Genomic DNA, 16,433 nt, shown 5'->3' on the forward strand with positions numbered 1-16,433 from the left:
CTTTGATTGTAGTTTCTAGTCTGATTTGTACATTATTCACCCTCCTTCTCCCTTATTTTTTCTATATCAGTGACTTCTATTTATAACTTCCTATTCTCCCACATACACTGATGCTGAGTCTATAGCTATCTTCCCATCAGAAGTTCTGAGAGAGCCAAACCATTCTGCAGTAGCATGGAATGGTAGCTCAACAGGATTAAGTTGATATTAGTCTTTGTCAACAAAGTTTCTACCGTTCTTACTCCTCTTTCAGTCTCCCCATTTGCTTGTTGTAACCTGGGCAAACTAGTTGTGTGGACAAATCCATAGACTTCTGTAAATTTCTTGGACACTTCATTCAAAAACTGTGGGCATGTGTCTGAAATGACAAGCTCTGGAATGCTATGTGTGGTAGAAATTTCTTTTAGTGAATTAATGGCTGTTCCTGAGGTTGTACCATGGAACCATTTAACCACACTTCATCTGGAGTAATAGTCAATATCAGGAATGTTTTCCCCTTGAGCCCAAAAAGGTCCATTTCGAGATATTCCCACGATCCGGATGGAAATAAAAGTGCTATCAGCGGTTCTATTTGCTCCTTTTCTTCATTTACAGCATGTAGATCTGGCTGCTATGCCAACATTTATTATCCATCCCTAATTGCCCTCGAAAAAATAGTGGTGAGCTGTCTTCTTGAGCCCCTGCAGTCCCTGTGGTGTAAATATACCCATAATGCTGTCAGGGAGGAAAAGTGAAGCAGCTCAAAATCATTGAGATCCCTGACTATCAAACTGATTTGGTGTTCTAGCACAACTCTTTACAATGCTTAGTGTATTCTCTGAAAGGACTCTTGTACGACCAACCTCTCAACCTAAAGCAGCGAGTCATCCACTTAGATGTCTTTGTTGCTCCAAGTATTGGTTTAGGAACAAATTGTTTGGAAAATATCCTGGCAACATATTTTGCAGTATTTTCTAATTTTAGGACATTCCTCATCTTCTGTTCGTGCTTGTCAAATTTCATTTAGCCTCCATGCTGTTGCTGGTAGGAATTTTGTAGTCAGTGAGGGTTATGACATCCTCGGTAAGATTTATGTTCTCCTGTTCAGGTTTCTCAACAGGAATGTGTGACAAAGCTATTATTGCTATGATTTGTTTGACTTGATCAAGTTTGTCCAGTTCCTTCACCTGCTGTTCCTGGGAAATCTTCTGCCTAGTTTCTTCAAGGTTTTCAAATTCATCAACTTTAGAGTATAGATCTGCGCAAAGTTTCTGACTGAACAGTGAACCTTCTTGGTTGTGAATCACATACAAAGATTTATTTTCCTTTGTACTGGAGTTTAGCAGTCAACTGTTCCTTGACCTGCAGTTGAATACCTCCTGGACAGTGAAGTCATATGGTTGATATTTTGTTTTAACCACTGTTGTGTGTCTGGAAGTATTGAAACACCTGCTCCAGTGTCTGTTTGTTTTATGACCATTGACCTTAATATCTCCATTCCAACAGATCCCATTTGATTCCATAACTTCTCCCAAGAATGGTACTTCATTATCTTTTTCTTTAACTTATTGAATCGTGGATCTTAATTGTTCTTCCTTTGTGTGTCAGGAGATTTTTGCTGCAGCACACCAATTTAAAATAGCCTCTCTTCTTGTAGGAATGGCACTCCACATTTTGGCGGGGGATTTTTCGTGTTGGTGTAGTTTTTTCTCACCATGAAAACATTGAATAATGGCGGCTACCACATACTTTCCACCCCCTATTTTGGATTGGGTGCGCTGCTACTCCTGCGTCCTACAAATTGGAGCCGGCAGGTTCCGCACACACGAGGACGGCCTCAACCGGGATATTGGGTTCAAGTCACACTATTTGTAACTCCCACAGTTGCGTGGGCCTGCAGAGTTTCACTGGCTGTCTTGTCTGGAGACAATACACATCTTTTTATCCTGTCTTGATGCTCTCTCCACTCCCATTGTTTTGTTTCTTAAAGACTTGATTAGTTGTAAGTATTCGCATTCCAACCATTATTCATGTAAATTGAGTCTGTGTCTTTATAAGCTCTGTTTGTGAACAGAATTCCCACTCACCTGAAGAAGGGGCTTAGAGCTTCGAAAGCTTGTGTGGCTTTTGCTACCAAATAAACCTGTTGGACTTTAACCTGGTGTTGTTAAACTTCTTACTGTCCTACAAATTGAACAGCATTAGCTATTATACTCCATGAGATTCGTTTTTTGCCTCGAATAAAAATCTGGTTTTGTTTTCTCACTTCCTCCTGCCTTATTAACTTCGATAGGGTCAAATATTCCTTAAAAAATAAAATTTGATAAAGTCTCTGCAACTCTACAACAATGCTATTCCAAATTAATTCATCTTTCCGACCTCCATAATTTTAATTCTCAGCTGATCGATATAAATCACTAAGGAAGGAATGTACATGCTCTGCTGGTTTTTAGATATGCCTATTGAATTTCACCTTCCCTATAATGGTGTTCCTTTGAAGACTAAAGTAAATATTAAAGGCTATGATAATTCTTCATTTGTCACCATGTCTTCATTAATGCCCTGGCTGACCAATTCTTCATCCGTTCTACTGCCTATGGCATAGAGGAAAGGACTGATCTATTCCTTGCCAGCTTTCTCTGCCAGTTCTGAAGCTGTTCTGCACCTGATAAACCTGTGACATCAGTTCTGTCACTTCTTGGCTTGATCTGGGCCTGCGACAGGGTTGAAGCACTCTGGTAAAGGTAGGATTTTATCCATGATTTCCCTTCATTGTAGCAAGTTCCATTGAAGAGTTGTGTTCTCCTTTGCTGTCCTTGTCCTGCAGTCGATTCTCTTGCTGCTTCTTCCAGTTGCTGGGCTCTTTCCTTGTTGCTTCTTCCGCTTTCACCATCTGTTATTATTGTTATGGGTCTTAAAGAGGGTTGTTCATGATCTGGATTCACAGAATGTGATGGAGGCAAGGCTAGTGGTAAACTTTATCTTTTATTGACCATTATACTAACTCTCTTACAGTACAAGCTCAGTATGAGGCTCTATCTCTCTCCATGCTCTGTTGTCATGTGTTTTTTCATTACTGGTGACATAGTAAAAAGAGTTAATATATAGTCTATCGACACCTCTATTGCCTTGAAACCGCTCTTTTACCAAGCCTTTGGTTATTTCCCGATGTGATGCAATGTCATATTTTGTTTCCTAATGTTGTGAAGTGCCTTTGGGGTGATTCATTAGGCTAAAGGTGCTACCACAATATTAGCTGCTGCTGTTGAAACAGAGGTAGAAAAGTGAAGAGACGTAACAAGGAAATTTCAGGACTTAGAGCCTAAGCAGCTGAAAGCATGATCATTAATGGTGCAGTGATTAAAATCGGGGATATGCAGAAGACCAGAATTGGAAGATAGTAAGTATCTCAGAGGGTTGAATAGCTGGAGGATGTTAGAGATAGGTAAAGGCAAGGCAATGGAGGGACCTGAAAACAAGAATTAACTGGGAACCAATGTGGGTCAGTAAGCACACGGGTAATGGTGAATGGGACTTGACACGTTAGGACATGGGGCAGCAGAGTTTTTGCTGACCACAAGTTTACAGAGGGTAGAATGTGGGATGCTGTGGATGGCCTGGAGTGCATTGAAACAGTGAAGTCTGGAGGGAACAAAGACCTCGGTTGGAGATTTACCTGGCCTGAGGCAGGGGTGGGTGATGTTAAAGAGGTAAAAGTAATTCTAAAATCATATTTAGATGTTACATCTGCTCAGAAGATTTCAGCTGATATTATGTATTCAAGTCTAGTACCAATGTCCTCTTGGGTTCTTTGGCCTCAGTAGCTACAGCACTTCAGAGTTAAGCATAAGTATTTGCTATTCAAATAAAACAATACTTCCACTATTTGCACTGCTGAAGCTACCTATGACATGCTAGTTGTGGCCCTGACCAGATCTCTTCTCCAGCTGATGCCATAGGTGACTTGCTCTCCTAATATTCCATTATCAGCACTGCTCACATGGAAGAAAAGAGAAAGACAGATAAAAGCAACACCAAGACAACAGAGACACATGTAGGCAATGACACAAGAGTTGGCTGGTTCTAAAAATACAACAATATATTTAACAGCAGGATTAGGGCTCCAATAATTTGGTGATGTCACATCAGACACAAAGTACTATTACACAGCTTTCATTCTTTATTAAGAAATCTCAGATTCATTTTGAAAGCATTAAATAAGAGGGAAGAGGGAGTAGGGAGAAAGGGAGGAGAGTTTAAGAGGAGGCAAAGCGGAAATGATGAAGGACATAGTGGCCAAAGAAATGGTTGCCAGTAGTGGATATCTGACATCAGTTGAAGGAAGAGAAATGGGCTGGAGCACATTGCAGTGCAAATAAAACAGTGCCTGAGGAAGTAGAGATGGGGCTTCATTTCTTCCCCCTATAGACAAACACACTCCATTCAGTGAGCATTGGATCTCATCCATGTTACTGGCAGATCTCAGGTGATGGATTGTAGGGAAAGAGGTTCAGCACAAGGTAAGCATAGAGAGACAGGACTTAAAAGGTAGGATGGGTTTGTTCTGTGGACGGATCTGAAGGCGAGGTCAAGATTCTCAACTTTCAATTATTTTACCTCAAGGATTCAGGAATTTTCACTGACCCTAGTGGGGGACAACTAGCCAATTTCAGCACAATTTGGAGGGAAAGCATTAAGTCATAATTATAACATTTTACTGGGATGCTGCAAGTTCCATTTCTCATGAAAATGGTAAGATTAATGAGATCCTGCATTGTCTTGTATGGCAGTGATGGAAATTCGCATATCATCAATTAAACATTTTAATCAACAGAAAATTAAACAGCTACTAAGCCTCTTGTCATCAAGCCAGCTGTTATTTTACAGCATCGTACAGACAGCTCATCTGATCATTAGAAGGAACGATGCTAACATTGGATTTAATAATAAACACTCAAATGTATTTAATCTGCACAAATTGGAGGCTTGATGAGTGTAACGTTAACAAGATGCTAAACCAGTGTTTAAGTACCAATTTACTGATGTTTAAACTGTCCCAAATACTCAACTGTTTTCCTAAATTAATAGAATATTCAGTTCCAAATATAAATGTAATGGTACAGGCATAATTACTAAATAACGATCTTGCATTTTCAAAAAATAAATTTGACTTTGCGCAGATTTATGAATGTTATTAATTAATGAATAGCTGTGTAAACCTGAATAAAATCCAAAATAGAGTCACTGGAGTATTAGCTTGACGCACACAAACACAGGAGTCATAAACCTGGACACATCCATAATATTCAAATTCCTGAGGGAAATGTAGAGTGGAAGCCGTGTGCTTCAACAGAGACAGAAACTGTTACCTTACTTGCTCATGAATGCTGCCCTATGCTGATTACATAAAAGCAGAGCGAGGGGGAAAGTTAATCTGCACAATCATATTCCAATTGATACTTTAAACTCTCTATACTGAGAAGCATTGTGGCACCGTACAATGCAGTGCAATGCAAACATACAGTGCCTGAGGAGTAGAGATGGGACTTCATCTCTTCCCTCTACAGACAAACTCTCTCCATTCAGTGAGCATTTGATCTCATCCATGCTACTGCAGGACGTCCAGACCTGACGCTTGCTACTAGAGGAAAAGGAAAAAAAAGATGAATGAATTATCACCAAACTACTTTTGCACTTCTAATGGCAGAAGAAGCAAAAGCTTAGGAGTATATGAAAGTGTGTAAGAGTGAAAACATGACAAAAAAATGTTTTGCTTCCCCTGTCTTTGCCTCATCTATTTAATTCTGCACAAGTTCCATAAGCATAAAGCTAAAATTAAAGCCAAAACTTGGTGAAGCCAGAAATTGTAATGAGTTGGAATGTTAATAACTGGATGTTGCATATCTTAGTTGCTATGCTGTTCATTTAACAGGCTCAAGTCCAAATGTATTATTGCATCAATGTACTGTCACTTCAAGGTCATATAGCTTTAAGGTGATTCTGATATAACAGAAAAAATTAAAACCTGCAACAGCCCCCTGAATAAACTGAATAACCTCATGGGGATCACAGGCCAAGATCCTAAGGACCTCTGTTCTTGCTATCAGGTACTCAACTGCAGAATACTGCACACTAGTATGATACCAATTTGTCCACGCCAAACTTACTGATGTGCAACTCAACAAAGTGCATTAAATGTACCCTTTGATCAAATCACCTCCCCAACTACCAGCGCTGAGCAACAATGCTGTCCTTAACTCAGGAGGGTAATTGCAAGGGCAAGATGTTGGAAGAGGTCAACTTCAACTCAAGCTCTCCCTTATTCAAGGATCTCTCATGGCCACACTGGGCCCATTTAAACCATTTCAGACAGGCATAGCCCCTCTGTGTGGCCACCGAGCATCAGTAGGGTTTCCGAGACCAACCAGGCTGTAGCTGGGGTGCAGGCCAAACACGGACTCATCATCGAGAAGTGTCCGCTGACCACAGTTGAATGGGGGTCTTAAAGAAATCCAAGTCACTGACAAAGCTGTTCCTTGGCTCTGTGACTATGAACATGCTAAATAAATAAATGTAACAAAAGAGAAGATTGTTGCACTGTCACATAGAGAATAAGGATCATTCATTAGTGAGTTGGTAAGTTATTAGTTGGTAAGTTATTAGTTGGTAAGTTATTAAAGGATTCAGGTAGTTTGCAGATTAAATAATTGTATACTTTTCAAACAGAAAAATGAAAATAATTAGAAAATTGTAAACTATTGAGAAATTTAGTGGATTTCATATATATTTACAAATGAATATTGAGAAGTGAGCATTTGATGTTCAAATGTTGCCATAAATCTCAGGCATGGAGCTGTTGTATTCGATCGTCATAACGAAGAAGAAAAGCTCAACACAGTCCTTCCAGGAGTTCAACAGAGTCAAAGAGCTTTACAACACAGAAAGAAGCCTCTTCAGATACACAATAATGGATAGCAATAATAGCAGTTGTGTACATTGGAAATTGAGTGCATGCTCAACAAGTGGTGCAACTGACTCCCAAACAAATGGCCTTCACTTCCACCTTACTGCCACAGCTGAGTGCATTGGATCGGATCTCACCAGACTACCCAAATGCCATGGGATGTGAGGTACCTTACCAGGGAGATTCATGCCCTGCATGAATCATAATGGACTCTTGCTGACCATATAGCGCCATTGACCCCAGGGGTGGATAAACCAATTGTCTACATTGCCCAACACTTTCAAATCAAGCTAAGTGGAATAGCAGAAAATATGGGCAAAAGAGAGATTGTTTAATGAATGAATCCAAACTGAAGACTGAATAAAAAAAATACACTTTGGAGCTTGACATTTTACAACATACTGGACGACAACAATTCTATGATTCTACTCAATGACAAAGTGGGAAAAATCTGAAATAGAATCATGAGCAATATAGTGGCTATGTACATGCGTACTATTCAGACTTTTCATTGGCAGAAAACAGGTTAAGTAGCTACCCAGAAAAAGACTGTAGTGGATATGTAGTTAAAATGCCATTTTGAGATGTTACAGTGTGTAATCTTTACTTAATAGATTTAAAGCCCATTCTCTCCAGGCTGATCACACAGAGTGTGCACAGTGGAGAGGAAAAGTCAGCCCCTTCCTCTCCCTTGCCACCTGATTCTGATGTTTGTGTTCAGGATTCAATTACACAGTTATTGATACCTCACAACGATATTTAAAATGCAGACGTGAAGCCTGATTTCCCACGGGCCTGCTCCTCTTTATTTCAATGCTGGCGTCCCTAGGTGAATTCCTAAGGCGTCCATATTAATGGGTCTTCAGTCTGGATTCATTCATTAAACACTCTGCAAGGTTTATGATGCTATGATTATTAGCCGACAAGTCCTTGAATTTCAATTTACTTATGCAAATGTGTTTTCTCCTTGAATTTCCTGAAAACTACTACAGGCTGGTCCAGTAAACTCAAACTATATATGAACTAATAGGTTTTAATTAATTTCTGCCCCCACCCCAAGAGATAAGCAGCTAATTTTTTTGTTATTAGCTATGGTTATAATTTTATTTTAGGCTCGTGTTGTATAGAATATTTTACTGGTCAGTTTTAACCTTCTCCAGAACTCCAGCTAATTTTATACACCTCAATTCAACATAGTGCAAAGATTACATTTGAATCCCTACAGCGCAGAAGGAAGACATTCGGCCCATCGAGTCCAACGGAGCATCTTTCCCAGGCGCATCCCATCCCTGTAACCAGGCGATGGCCGAGTGGTATTATCGCTCGGCTATTAATCCAGAAACCCAGATAATGTTCTGGGGACCCGGGTTCAAATCCCGCCATGGCAGATGGTGGAACTTGAGTTCAACAAAAATATCTGGAATTAAGAGTCAATTGCTGACCATGAAACCATTGTCGATTGTCAGAAAAACCCATCTGGTTCACTAATGTCCTTTAGGGAAGGAGATCTGCCGTCCTTACCTGGTCTGCCCTATATGTGACTCCAGAGCCACAGCAATGTGGTTGAGCCTCTGAAATGGCCTAGCAAGCCACTTAGTTGTAACAATCACTACAAAGCCCCAGCAAAGAAATGAAACCAGAAGAACCACCTGGCACCGACCTAGGCACCGGAAAAGACAACGGCAAAACAAACAGCCCCTCAACCCTGCAAAGTCCTCCTTACTAACATCTGGGGGCTAGTGCCAAAATTGGGAGAGCAGTCTCATAGATAGTCAAGCAACAGCCTGATAGAGTCATTCTCACGGAATCATACCTTACAGATAACACCCCAGACACCGCTATTACCATCCCTGGATATGTCCTGTCCCACAGCAGGACTGACCCAGCAGAGGTGGTGGCACAGTGGTATACAGTCGGGAGAAAGTTGCCCTGGGAGTCCTCAACATCGACTCCAGACCCCATGAAGTCTCATGGCTTCAGGTTAAACATGGGCAAGGAAACCTCTTACTGGTTACCACATACCGTCCTCCTTCGGCTGATGAATCAGTACTCCTTCATGTTGAACAACACTTGGAGGGAGCACTGAGGGTGGCAAGGGCACCTAGATGGGGGATTTCAATGTCCATCACCAAGAGTGGCTCGGCAGCAGCGCTGATCAAATTGGTCGGGTCCTAAAGGATGTAACTGCTAGACTGGATCTGCAGCAGGTGGTGAAGGAACCAAGAGGAAATAATATACTTGACCTCATCCTTACCAATCTGCCGGCTGCAGATGCATCTGTCCATGACAGTATCGGTAAGAGTGACCACCGCACAGTCCTTGTGGAGACGAAGTCCCGCCTTCACATTGAGAATAATCTCCATCGTGTTGTGTGGCACTATCACCATGCTGAATGGGACAGACTTCGAACCGATCTGGCAACTCAAGATTGAGCATCCATGAGGCGCTGTGGGCCATCAACAGCAGCGGAATTGTACTCCAGCAGAATCTGCAACCTCATGGCCCGGCATATCCCCCACTCAACCATTACCATCAAGCCAGGGGATCAACCTTGGTTCAATGGAGAGTGCAGGAGGGCATGCCAGGAGCAGCACCAGGCATACCTAAAAATGAGGTATCAACCTGGTGAAGGACTACTTGCATGCCAAACAGCAAAAACAGCAAGTGATAGACAGAGCTGAGTGATTCCACAACCAATGGATCAGATCTAAGCTCTGCAGCCCTTCCACATCCAGTCAAGAATGGCAGTGGACAATTAAACAACTGACTGGAGGAGGAGGCTCCACAAATATCCCCATTGTCAATGATGGAGGAGCAAAAGATAAGGCTGAAGTATTCGCAGCAATCTTCAGCCAGAAGTGCTGAGTGGATAATCCATCTCAGCCTCCTCCAGTGGTCCCCAGCATCTCAGATGCCAGTTTCTAGCCAATTAGAGTCACTTCACGTGATATCAAGAAACGGTTGGATACTACAAGGGCAATGGGCCCTGATAACATTCCAGCAATAGTACTGAAGACTTGTGCTCCAGAACTTGCTGCTCCCCTAGCCAAGCTCTTCCAGTACAGTTACAACACTGGCATCTACCCAACAATTTGGAAAATTGCCCAGGTATGTCCTGTACACAAAAAGGACAAATCCAACCCGGTCAATTACCGCCCAATCAGTCTACTCTCGATCATCAGTAAAAGTGATGAAAGGGGCCATGAACAGTGCTATCAAGCAGCCCTGCTCAGCAATAACCTGCTCAGTGACGCCCAGTTTGGGTTTCGCCAGGGTCACTCAGCTCCTGACCTCATTACAGCCTTGGTTCAAACATGGACAAAAGAGCTGAATTCCAGAGGCGAGGTGAGAGCGACAGCCCTTGGCATCAAGCATTCGACCGGGTGTGGCATCAAGGAACCTAGCGAAACTGCAATTAATGGGTATCAGGGGCAAACTCTCCGCTAGTTGGAGTCATACCTGGTACATATAAAGATGGTTGTGGTTGTGGAGGGTCAGTCATCTCAGCTCTACGACATTGCTGCAGGAGTCCCTCAGGGTAGTGTCCTAGGCCCAACAATCTTCAGCTGCTTTATCAATTACCTTCCCTCCATCATAAGGTCAGAAGTGGGGATGTTCGCCGATGATTGCACAACATTCAGCACCATTTGCGACTCCTTAGATACTGAAGCAGTCCATGTTCAAATGCAACAAGATCTGGACAATATCCAGGCCTGGGCTGACAAGTGGCAAATAACATTGCACCACACAAATGCCAGGCAATGACCATCAGCAATAAGAGACACTCTAACCACCGTCCCTTAACGTTCAATGGTGTTACCATCACTGAATCCCCCACTATCAACATCCTTGGGGTTACCATTGACCAGAAACTCAATTGGACTCACCACATAAACAATGGCTACAAGAGCGGGTCAGAGGCTAGGAATACTGTGGCGAGTAATTCACCTCCTGACTCCCCAGAGCCTTCTCTGGGGATGGTGGATACACCATCTACAAGACGCAAGACAGGAGTGTGATGGAATACTCCCCACTTGCCTGGATGGGTGCAGCTCCAACAACACTCAAGAAGCTTGACACCATCCAGGACAAAGCAGCCCGCTTGATTGGCATCACATCGACAAACATTCAATCCCTCCACTACCGATACTCAGTACGTACTGCTGCTACTATCCACAAGATGCACTGCAGCAATTCACCAAAGATTCTTAGACCGCACCTTCCAAACCCACAACCACTTCCAGGACAAGGGCAGCAGATAAATGGGAACACCACCACCTGCATGTTCCCCTCCAAGCCACTCACCATCCTGAATTGGAAATATATCGCCGTTCCTTCGCAGTCGCTGGGTCAAAATCCTGGAATTCCCTCCTTAACAGCATTGTGGGTCAGCCCACAGAACATGGATTGCAGCGTAAAGGCAGCTCACCACCACCTTCTCAAGGGCAACTGGGGATGGGCAATAAATGCTGGCCAGCCAGCGACGCCCATGTCCCATGAATGAAAAAAAACCTCATGCATTTACTCCACTAATCCCTCTAACCTACACAACTTTGGACACTGAGGGGCAATTTAACATGGCCAATCCATCTAACCTGCACATCTTTGGACAATGGGTGGAAATCGGAGTACACAGAGAAAGCCCATGCAGACGCAGGAAGAACACAGTGACTCCACACAAGGCTGGAATCAAACCCAGGACCCTGGCACTGTGAGGCAGTAGTGCTAACCACCGTGCTACCCCAATGTTGAATTCTATTAGAAACAAATACTTTCACTGCTAGCAGAATAGTAATTTTAGCACAGAGAGAACACAAATATACTAGAGTGATCAGCAAACAGTATTGAGGGTTCAGTAGCCTTATAGATGAACCACTGGATGCCTCAGGTTCAGTTATGGACCTTCACCGGTGTTTAGATGCCTTGTGTACATCTAGCTGAGAATGCTCAGAATCAGAGCACAGAAGGAAGCCATGCAGCACATTGTATACGTGCCAGCATAGACTGCAACAGGGACCCGAGATGAGATTATAGATTCAAAGTTCACCCTCGGTATGTTTCTTCACAAAATTATATGCTGCGAATTTCATGCCAACAGTTTAAAGTTTTGGGTTTGTAATCACTACCAGTGGCTCCCAATGGGTTCTGTGCAACTGGTGGGTGCAAGTGTTCATCGCAAAGGATTTACATAACCTCTGTAGATTTGATGCTAATCATAGTTGATGACTAGGAAACAATACAATTAGAAATAAAAATGCAAATGTCTGACCATCCACTGACAGCAATTCATGCACTCATTTCTAGATATGGTGGGCTGTCCTGCCTCAATTAAACTGGTAGCGTGTTGAATAATGCTACAATTGAGCATTTCAATCAAAACAAATAAGTAAACATCTCCGATCTGAAACTGGGAAATGAAAAAAGTAAGAGTTTGAGCAAATGAAAGGGGGAGCCTGGGAAGAACTAAAGGGAGGGTCTATTTTGGGTGGTGGGTAGGAAAGATTAAATGACAAAATGTTTCTTAGTGCAGGGCCAAACAAACAGAGTGCTAATTTGACATGAAGATAAACAAAAGATGTGTCCAGCAGAGGAATGAATAACAGAATTCTGAATAGCTGCTGAGTAAATGAGAGAAAGAAAAACAGCAAACAAAAAAATGGGGGCAGAAGTTACTATCTAAAGTTGTCAAACTCAATGTTGAGTCCAGAAGTCTGTAAAGTGCTCAATTGAAAGATGAGGTACTGTTCCTCGAGCTTGCGTGAGCTTTTCTGGAATACTACAGCAAGTCAATAACGTAAGTACCAGACAGGGAGCAAGGTGGAGAATTAAAACAACAGACAACTGGAAGCTCAGGGTCACCCAGGAGCTTGAGGAGCATATAGTTCCCCATTGCTTTCTCCATGGCAATGCTTTGACCAATTAGAAATGACTTGCCAAGCAAGCAGCACCCTTTTCTCCTGTAGCCTAAATTGTTGTGATTGTTTGAAATTTGGCGTTCTTGTGTTGGTCCTGATGAGTCTAAGACAGAAAGCTTCAGCAATGTGTCTCTCTTTTCAGCAATATTCAAGTTCTCGACCGTCGAGCTTTTTATATATAGTATTTCTTAGGATTAATGTATTACTCCAGTTTTTAACAACCCTCACCCCAGGAGATGCCACCAGCACTTCTTTCTTTAGCCCTGAAGACTTGCTGGGTTATATTCCTTTGGTGCCAGTCAGGCTCTAATATATCATCCACGGGTCATTAGTCATGTGTGTCACTCTTACTGGATGAATGCTAACAAGTGATTTGATCACTTAACGCATCATCATGAACCCAATCCTGCCTCGACATGGCATGCACACAGATATTTCCAACAGGAATCACCAAATAGCAGCTGGGGGACAGGAATCCTGCTCCATTTCATCATCCCTCAACAAATGAGCCGATTTCAATTGTGGTAAACCTACTACTACCATTCCAACAAGGAAAATTTGAAACTTTTCTGGTCCGAGTGACTGGGCTACTTACTTTGGAAAAATATGAAGGACCATATTTCCATAGTTAGAAATGATTTGGGAAGGCCAATCAAGAACACAGTATGTTCACATAAACCTCTTGGATCTGGGCTCAAATCTACTGACACTGATCGGATAAAGCTCTCTTTTTCATGGCTACAAGGATCCTACCTACATCAAAGAAATAAACATTTTTCACTTATATTATGCCTTTCACAACCTCATTAAAACACTTCACAGCCAATGAAGTATTTTTTGATAAAAGCAAAGTACTTCAGATGCTAGAAGTCTGCAATAAAAACAGAAAACTCAACAGGTCTGGCAGTATCTATGGAGAGAGAAACATAGTTAATGTTTCATGTCCATATAATTCTGCTTCAGAACAAAAGAGAGGGAGACATGTGATGGATCTTATACTGTTTAAGAGGAGGTGGAACAAAGTAGAAGGTCAGGATCAAGTGGGAGCTAAGAGAGATTTGACAAAGAGGCTATGGGAACAAGACAAAGGGGAGTGTTAAAAACTAAAGAAGGTGCTAATAATGACATTAAGGTCAGATAGCAGAATGTGTTTTTTGAAGTGTATTCATTGTTGTAATGTAGGAAAAGCAGCAGTCAACTTGCACACAGCAGGCTCCCCACAAACAGCAATGAGATAATGACCTGGTAATATTTTAGTGATGTTAATCAATGTATGAATACTGTATTGGCCAAGGCATCGAGATAACAACAGCTCTTCTTTAAAATTGCATCTTTTTCTTGGGCAGTCCTTTAGAGTCCAATGCACAACCTACAGTCTCTGTCATAGGTGGGGCAGATGGTGGTTTGAGAAGCAACTGGGTGGGCTGCCCGAGTTGCCATGCACTCTTTTCATTGTCAACGTTCGGCTTCAGCTTGCTCTTGATAATGAAAATTGAGGTCTTCAGCTCCTTCCCAGATACTTTTCCTTCACTTCGGGTGGTCTTAGGCGAGGGATTTCCAGGTGCTGGTGGCGACGTTATGCTTTTCAAGGAGGTTTTGAGGGTGTCATTGAACAATTTCCTCTACCCTCCTGGGGTTCGCTTGCTATGTCAAAGCTCTGAGGACAGTGCTCGTTTTGGGATCTTGTGTCAGGCATGCAGACGATGTGGCCTGCCCACATTCGTCAAAATAGATTACAGGATCTGAGAGGGCAGAAGGGCCTCTGTTTCTAAAGTCTCCCTCGATACTGCGCTAAAGTGTCAATTAAGATATTTGTGCTTAAATCTCTAGAGTAGGACTTGAACCCACAACATTCTGGTTCAGAGGCAAGAGTACTACCAACCACATCACTGCTTAGTGGATTCTATGCCCACTGCTCAAAGCAAGTTGCCATTAAATTGGCGGAACAGTCAATGCAATGCCTAGTATGAGAAACTGAACAAGTAACAGGCATTGTAGAGGATGTTATTTTGAGGTTGAGGTTAAAGCACACTGTTAGAGGAAAGCGGAGGGAGCTTTACTCTTAATCTTTACTTTTCATTCAGCATAGATGGCCTAGGAATACTGGCACTAAGTGAAAATGTATTCCACTTCACAGTGCAAGCACACCTAAATAAAATAAAGTGGATCAAAAAACCATTTTCTTTTAAAAAGCAAGACAAACCACCTTCTCCATTTCCTCTGCTGCACCCACATCTAACAACAGCATATGCACCCATGTCAGCAAATAATAATCTGGGGACCTCAATCACATGCAAACAAATGCATTATTCAGATATCTTAACTTGTATATTAATCTCCTAATACCAGTATAGTTCAATGCACTGTTCAAAATGCAACTAGGTTAACCAATTTTGTTACTATTGAATTGTTAAGATTGTAAATGTCTAGATTTACAATAACCATAATCTCTGACATGAAAAGAGCAGAGAAAAGGCTGAAAGATTCATAAACAGCCATTTGTGTGCTGTGTTTGCAAGAGCTCATTATTTAGGTCCCTCCTACAATTGTAGATATGAGGCAAGTTATTACAGAAAATCACAGTGCAAATCAGCTAAAAGTGAGATAAACTGACCAAACAGAGGACTTCACGAAATAACAACACTGCATTCCCTCAATCTCATAATGCCTAGCAGGCTGACGGACATTCAAACAGGTGATTTATTTCTAAAGAGCTTCATTAGGAAGCCAGAAATACAAATTCACAAAAAGAAATCAGGGACCTAATGAACCCATTTCAGATCAAACCACATTCATTCCTCAGTTAATCCTCTTAGCCATCAGCTTCTCCTTTTTCTAATCTGATTCTCTGCGGAAAAATAAAAAGGATTTTTTAATATACGACAAACTGTTAAATGCTTGTGGAGGAAAGTTAAGCAGAGTAGATAAAATCCCTCGCAAATAGTTGATCTTCTTTGTCGTTTAATTTGCATTCTGGGTGACTTAAAGTCATAAAATCTGCTCATTGACCACTGCCTTTGGCTGGAGGTCAAACTTGGAAAACAAGTGCAAGACATGCCTGCACGAGTTTCTAACAAACTTGCACAATAAATTAGTGCCGCATTTACCATGGGGGCAATTCACAGAATAGATAATAAAACAAATTAATTGTACTCACCATTATTAGTTCATAAGTAATCCGGCAATTTGTGGTGAAGAAAAGGTATAATACTGAGTTCTGATTCTCTGAGCGATTTGCGTGGCCCTGCCATTAGCCTCGCAAAATGAGAAAACTGAAATCTTATGCTATGAGCCCCTTTGCTGACATGAGTCGCGTTTCATGAAATTGCTGGTCTTACATCGTTAATGCAAATTAATCTTAAAATTAATCGAAATCCTGGAACTCCCTGCCTAACAGCACAGTGGGTGCAGCCACACTACACAGACGACAGAGGTTCAAGAAGGCAGTTCACAGCCACCTTCTCGGGGACAATTAGAGATGGCAATAAATGCTGGCCTTGACAGTGATGCCCACATCCACTGAATGAATAACAAAGTAATAATTCTTGTCAGGACCACTTACAGCTGATAATTCA

The 16,433-nt window shown here is 42.0% G+C and overlaps 1 protein-coding gene across 2 annotated transcripts in view; it reads right to left on the reverse strand.

The window, feature by feature from the left end:
- The window catches only part of lin52 (lin-52 DREAM MuvB core complex component), a 64,068-nt gene that overhangs the window by 16,376 nt on the left and 31,259 nt on the right, over window positions 1-16,433 (reverse strand). Inside the window, exon 6 of one of the 2 annotated variants that reach the window (XM_078234352.1) lies at window positions 2,947-5,620. The exons of the other annotated variant lie outside the window; for it this stretch is intronic. Within the exon in view, the coding sequence (XP_078090478.1) occupies window positions 5,562-5,620 (59 nt within the window). The 3' untranslated portion in view covers window positions 2,947-5,561. Of the gene's footprint in view, window positions 1-2,946; window positions 5,621-16,433 lie in introns of those variants that run through there. 2 annotated transcript variants of the gene reach the window in all.

Source organism: Mustelus asterias, chromosome 18, assembly GCF_964213995.1.
Source record: "Mustelus asterias chromosome 18, sMusAst1.hap1.1, whole genome shotgun sequence".
NCBI lineage: Eukaryota > Metazoa > Chordata > Chondrichthyes > Carcharhiniformes > Triakidae > Mustelus > Mustelus asterias.